Genomic DNA, 6,847 nt, shown 5'->3' with positions numbered 1-6,847 from the left:
GCTATAATGTGCACTGACCGCCAAGGGGCAGATGATCAACACAGGAGCAGAACCCACAGGCATGGAAACATGGAACAGACTGATGAATTTCAGAGGGAAGGGGAGAAGGGGAAGGGTGGGAAGAGATTAACCAAAGATCTTACATGCATACTAGAGGCCCGGTACAGGGATTGGGTCTGCGGGGATCAGGCCGAAACTGACAGTCCGAGATCCCCAGAGGGGTCCCAGATTGCGAGAGGGTGCAGGCTTGGCCAAGGGATCCCACTGGTGTACAAATCCTTGCACTGGGCCTCTAGTTTGCTTATAAAATACTAACATTTTGAAAGGTTAAAAAAAAGAAAAAAATTGGTCCTAGCATGGGTATTGGTCCTAGCATTATCCAGTTGTGATAATAGTTTCGCACTCATTTAAAGTCACCTCCCCATGAATTCTAGGAGACAGAGTAAACAATCAAGATTGTAGCCATGTAATCGCATCAAACCTGAATCTAAGGATATTTAGCACCAACCTTTATGTTAAAGGCTTCTTCAATGCAAATGACTTTCCATTCATTTTATGCAAATCTGCATCTTAGAATGTACTATAAATATAGTAGGCATTATTCTAAATCTAAGTTGCCCCTTGCATTATCAACTAATTCTTCAACAGAATAAAATATTTTAGGTGTCTTCTTTCACTAAGTGAATCATTTGGACATATAATTCAGAGATTTTTATGCCTATCCTTCTACTACAAGACACATTCATTTGTTCCTTTATTCACTTAATCATCAAACAAGTGCTTACTATGTGTTAGGCACTGGGCTAGGAGTGCCCAGATCCAGAGGTGAGAATAATTCTAGCATATTCAAATAACTAAAATCATTTGGATATGGTTGAAATGTAGAATAGGAGGAAAGAACATTAACGACAGAAAAAGATGGAGAAAAATGAGCCAGACCTTCCAGGGCCTAGATAATTTTTCAACTCAAACTGAGAGCGATGGGGAATATCATCAGTGGTACAAAACCCCTCTATCAAGGCAACACTAAAGAATTAGACTCAGGAGCTCATCAGTTCCTACAAAGACTCTCTCCTTTGACCAAACGTGAATGAGGCTCAGAGGCGACCTTTGGCTTCCCTCTCTGTCCTTGGAGAATCCAGTTTGAGCAAGAATCCTGTTAAATCATTTTAAGGAAAATCCCTAATCCTCGGTATCTGACCCAGCCTGGAGTTTATGTCCTGTCTGCCTTCAGCAATTCTACTGAGTTGGTCTAACGAGAATCCCCCTTACCTCTGCTGTTTCCTGAGTAACTTTCCATCCCCTGACCTCCACCTGTTTCCTGAATGTAAGTGCCCATTTGTCCTTTTAAGAGTCAGAGTTGAGTCCAATCTCTACACCCATCAGAATGTCCTCTCTTAAATAAAGTCTGCTTTTGCCATTCTTGAACAAGTGTTACTGAATAACTTTTTCTTCAATAGTTAGAATACTTTTTTTTTTTGTAACACTAGAAAGGTACTGCATTTATTTTAAGCAAAAGAAGACAGAGGCATGATCCATGGCAGTCAAAGGAAGTATGGAGAGAGGTCGATTGATTAGAGAGATAAGGATGCTGAATCCACAGGATTTGGGTTTTGGGTATAATGCTCACACTTTCAAATTTGAGCCAGACAATGGTGCCATTCACTAAGAAATTAAGAAATTCAGAAAGAGGTTTGATAAGACCAACTTAAGACATGTCAAGTGTCGGCTGAGTTATCCAAGTGAAAGGAGCAGTGGGAAGAGCCCCCTTCTGGTATCTTCTGCTAACCCTGGGTCATGGACTCTAAACTGTGTAGAGAAGTGGACGAAGAGGGACAAAAAACAACAACACAAAATACAAAAAAAAAAGGTGAGTTAAGTGATTGAAGAGCTTCAAAGTTCAAAAAATAAAAAGCAGAGTGAGAGCTGGGCATGGAAGGGAGATTATGGTCAGACTTAAATATCCAAATTTAGGAAGTGGCATCTAGAGACGCTCCAGCACATGAGGCCATCCATGTGCATTACAGAATGGGAGTGGGGGTCCCAGTCCAGGAGAAAATCAACAAACTAAAACGGATCACCCCATTTTGCACTCTCAAACAACCCATAATGACAAGGCCTTCACCTGGGAGACCTACAAGAAGACTGAGCCAGGTGCCAACTTTTTCAATACAAGATGGGGAGTGAACATTAGTAGATAACAGGGAAGACATAGGGTAATGCAGCTATACAGCATACGCTTCCAAAGAGCAGGGTTTCATATGTTCAACACATACACTAAGATAATAAAAACGTTCTTTTTTTTAATCAGTCTTCTCAGCAGGGCGAGGGAAAAAACTGTCTAAATAACAAGGAAAACCATGACCTTTTAACGTTTAGAACACATGAGCCATATCCAGTACACAGTCAAATAAAGGTATACATTCGTATTAACAAAAAGATACTCTATGAAGCACAAAATAAAAGGTATTCCAGGTTGCTTTGTGAGCACTGTCCCCGGCAAGGTTATTAATAGATGGTCAAGGGCATTCAGTGCCCCGCTCTGGGGCCTGAGAGCTGGGTCTGAACTCGGACTCCTCCACCCACTAGCTATGTGACCCTGAGCAGAGGCCCAATCTTTTTATTCCTCACGTGTAGAATAGGAACAATGTAATTATACTATTACACGTTACTGACAGGGTTATGTTCTGACCTGTTATGTTCTCTACTTTATTCACAACACGAGTAAATAGTCAGTTAAACTATTAGCAAATATCAAAAATGTGCACGTCACCCTCATGTATAATAAATTTGAAAATTATTTTTTAAATCAATGTATTTTACAAAGTGACTGACACTTGCAGATACCCCGATGGTACAAATATTATTTTTTATCTTTTTACAAATATTATGTCCTCTGAACTTACTGAACCCTGGAAAGAGTCAATCTTTACGGGATGTCTGTCTCAATTTCTCACACAGCACTGAGCAGCAGTGAGTGTTTAAATGCAAAGAATGAGAAAGGCGGTGGCTACTGTTCACAGTGGGCAAGTCTAGGTGAGGTACCAACGCACGAGGTCGCAGGGGTTCCAAGTAAGAACACAGAAAGAAAAAGTAAGAAAAACCATCTACTTCATGATTTTATTTTTAAAAGCCCTGACAAGTCTCTGCATGAATACCTTTCAAAAAAAAAAAAAAAGATTTTGAAAAAATTGGTAACAGTGTAGGTATTTAAATAAAATATACATGGGTGATGAATGGTAACTCGATATGGTAAAAAGTACAAATAGTGGAAAAGAAAAAAGGGGGGGCGGGGAAACAAGCAACTAGAGAGCCTCAAAATTTAAAGCATAAGAATTATGGGCAAATACTGGTTACTGAATCCCATGAATGACACTATAAAATCTAAAGAGGCATACATTCCTATAATGCTTCCATTGAGGACCTAACAGTCAACAAAAGTTCAAACACTGATTATGCCTGAAAACCTCTAAAGCAGTGGTTCGCAACCTTCCTAAGGCCGCCACCCTTTAATACAGTTCCTCATGCTGTGGTGACCCCCAATTTCATTGTTACAAATTAAACATAATTAAAGCACAGTGATTAATCACAAAAACAATATGTAATTATATGTGTTTTCCGATGGTCTTAGGCGACCCCTGTGAAAGGGTCGTTCGACCCCTAAAGGGGTCGCGACCCACAGGTTGAGAACCGCTGCTCTAAAGGGACTCAGTTCTAGAACTGCAGTAATTTAGAGAACTTCTGGTAAGATGATAGCCATGCCCACATTTAAACTCATCAAGAACCTAAATCTCAATTATGTGGAAACAATTTTCACTGCAACCATCTTTACAGTTAAAAAACCGAACACCGAGGGCACTAATTGAAGCCATTGCTATCCACTTGATAGTCTCAGAAAAACAATGAGATGTTGTCCAATTCCTGCAAAATAATTTAACTCTTTTAGGGATAATCATTCCACTGATCTGTGTAAGAAGCAGCTTTTATAAAAAGATAAATGCCGATACTTAAAAATACTTTTATTACAAATATAATGCAGGCTCTTTGTGACCATCTATTTACCCTTAATTTCCACCTCCAAGAGACATTCAATACTAACTTTTGATCTATTTCAACATTCAATATTAATAATATTTAATATTACATTTCCTTCCATTGAAGACACAACAAGAAAAAAAAACAGAATCATACAGGAACTTATTCTGCTTTTTTCACTTTCAGATACTTAAACTGCAAATACAGAGTTTTAAATTATAGCTTATCAAATAGAATCTCTCATTCCTTCCTACATCATAAACTGTTGAACCCAATGGAATGTACTTCAGAATTCTCTTTAAAAAAAAAAACACAAAACAACTAACGCTAAAGGGTTATCCTACACAATAAACAATACTTGTCTTTCAAGTGTGTTCTATTTTTTACTTACACATAAAATATAAGAATTATAGTTCAGTGTCATTAAGCATTCCATGCTTATCATCTTGCCTCTTCCAAAAACTCAAAGCAGTCAATGTACAGTAATAGAGTAATGATTCAATTGCTACATTCCTAAAGATAAGATTTTATCAATAGAGTTTTCCATAAGTCCTTTCCAAATGATCTCATTCAATATATTGCACTATTTCTGGTACTTCTGGGTCAAACTGACTAAACAAAGTCTTTCTAATTTCAGATGCTCCAATTTTTGTTTTTGTCCATGAGTGTAAAAGCTGAAACAGTTGACGCGAGTTTGATATTGAACAGAGAAAATCCACTGGCAGTTCTTCCTTCTCATGACTCCTCACTTAATATACATGAAACCAGTAAGCTACTGTTAATGAAACATGAAGTTAAATTTTCGAATATAAAGACTTTTTGATGTAGCATTTAGACATGTTTAATCTCAACACTTACTTGAATATTAAAATTTTTAATGAGGAAATGTTTATAGATATATAGATATATACATATTATACTATATATGTATATTATCCCAAAAGAATGTAATCAAATGCTCATCTACAAAAATCAATTTCCTTTTCCTTTTTGAATAGCAACCCCTGAAAAGAAATACATTTAATAGCAAGCTCTGGAAATACAGCACATACTTATCTGATTACATGTCTATGTATGTATACATAAGACAAACAAGTTTCACACACTATGTGTCCTTACCACCTGCAACATGTTCTGTTACTGTCTACTCTGTTGCCTTTTAGTCTTTAAATACTTGTGATAATCCAGTAAATCGTTTTTTCAAATCAATGCAAAGTCACAACCTGCAGTTCTGAAAATAGTAGAGAAGGTTCAGAGAATGAACATTTGAGAAAACCCTCCCTAAGTTTTATTTAACAACTACTTTAAAAGCTGAACAAGCAGAGGTTGGTCAGCGTTTTAGTTCCATAGCTACTCAGAATAATGGAGGACAAGGCGGGCGGGTGTGGGTAGGGGTGAGGGGGAGCAAAGTTAAAACTTTTAATTCACAATCAACACAGTGAGTAAAAAGTTCTGATTAAAGGCCCCAGACCTGCACTCTGCAAACCACAGGTCAAGTTCACTTATATCAGATGACAAACAGAAGCAGAAGCTGTACTCTAAAGTGATCTAAGGCTTTGAACACTAAACAACCCCTACCAACAGACCCAAACAAAATTAATCTACCAATGCTCATTCATTATAATACTAGAGGCCCAGTGAACGGCATTCATGCACTAGAAGGGGGGAGGGGAGGTTGTCCCTCAGGCAGGCCTGAGCCCTCTCACAGTCTGGGACTCCTTGGGGGATGTCCGCCTGCCAGCTTAGGCCCGCTCCAGGCAGTAGGACATCCCCTAGGGGTCCTTAGTGCTGCTGTGGAGGCAAGAGAGTCTCCAGCCACTGCCGCTGCACCCACCAGCAGTGAGCCCAGCTTCTGGCTGACTGGCGCTCCCCGTGTGGTAGTGCACTGACCACCAAGAGGCAGCTCCTATTGTTAAGCGTCTGCCCCCTGGTGGTCAGTGCACGTCATAGCGACCGGTTTTTCTGTCGTTCAGTCGATTTGCATATTAGCCTTTTATTATATAGGATATGTGCATTCACTTGAGGCAGCTTGAAAAATAAAAGAGAAATGATATCAGTTTGGCTTTCTACAAAAATGTTCTCAATGAACATGATTTATTTTTCCAATCAGATATCTCCACCTACTGTAGATGCAGAGATGCAGTGATCCCCGATGACCTGAAGTTCACTGCCAGCAAACTATACTCTAAACGGCCCCTTGAAGTTCACAACCATATATGTGGAAACACAGGCCCTGTAAGTATAAAACAATATCCCATGGCTAACCTACTCAATATTCATCACTTAACCTTTTAAACCCATTTATTGCTAAACCAATGCAATTAAGAGATAATAGCAAAATAAGTTAACATAAAATTTGAGTAAATGCAATTATGTAAAACATGCTATTGGCATTTTCCTGTGATCTGAAATAAAATTAAATGAAAATTCTTTCCCTCACCCCTTTATGATCTTATCCCCCACCTCTGCCCATCACAGTTCCAATATGAATTCTAAATTCTGGGGGGGGCCATATTTTACTATAAGATCATTATATTAAAATACTGTTTTGATTTCTAATCAATAAAATTACCTTTATTTATATCTTATCTCTATCAAAATTGTTTTTTGTTGTTTTTTCCATTGATTTTTAGAGAGAGTGGAAGGGAGGTAGGGAGGGGGAAGACAGAGAGAGAGAGACATCAATGTGAGGTCAGAACATGCATGGACTGCCCTGACCAGGAATCAGACTGGCAACCTTTTGGTGCACTCAACCAATTGAGCCGCACCAGCCAAGGCAATACTCTGCTTTTAAAAGGAGAGACCTGTTTCA

General features: G+C 38.7%; 1 protein-coding gene across 1 annotated transcript in view; it reads right to left on the bottom strand.

Annotated features, from left to right (window-relative positions):
• The window catches only part of SLC4A7 (solute carrier family 4, sodium bicarbonate cotransporter, member 7), a 75,372-nt gene extending 69,101 nt beyond the window's left edge, over window positions 1-6,271 (bottom strand). Inside the window, exons 1-2 of the mRNA XM_015562088.1 lie at window positions 6,160-6,271; window positions 5,155-5,266 (exon numbers count right to left, since the gene is read on the bottom strand). Of these exons, the coding sequence (XP_015417574.1) occupies window positions 5,155-5,166 (12 nt within the window). The 5' untranslated portion in view covers window positions 5,167-5,266; window positions 6,160-6,271. The remainder of the gene's footprint in view (window positions 1-5,154; window positions 5,267-6,159) is intronic.
• Window positions 6,272-6,847: the final 576 nt, after the last annotated feature.

The sequence above is a fragment of the Myotis davidii genome, unplaced genomic scaffold (assembly GCF_000327345.1).
Source record: "Myotis davidii unplaced genomic scaffold, ASM32734v1 scaffold1910, whole genome shotgun sequence".
NCBI lineage: Eukaryota > Metazoa > Chordata > Mammalia > Chiroptera > Vespertilionidae > Myotis > Myotis davidii.
This window is presented reverse-complemented; position numbering and strand designations above follow the sequence as displayed.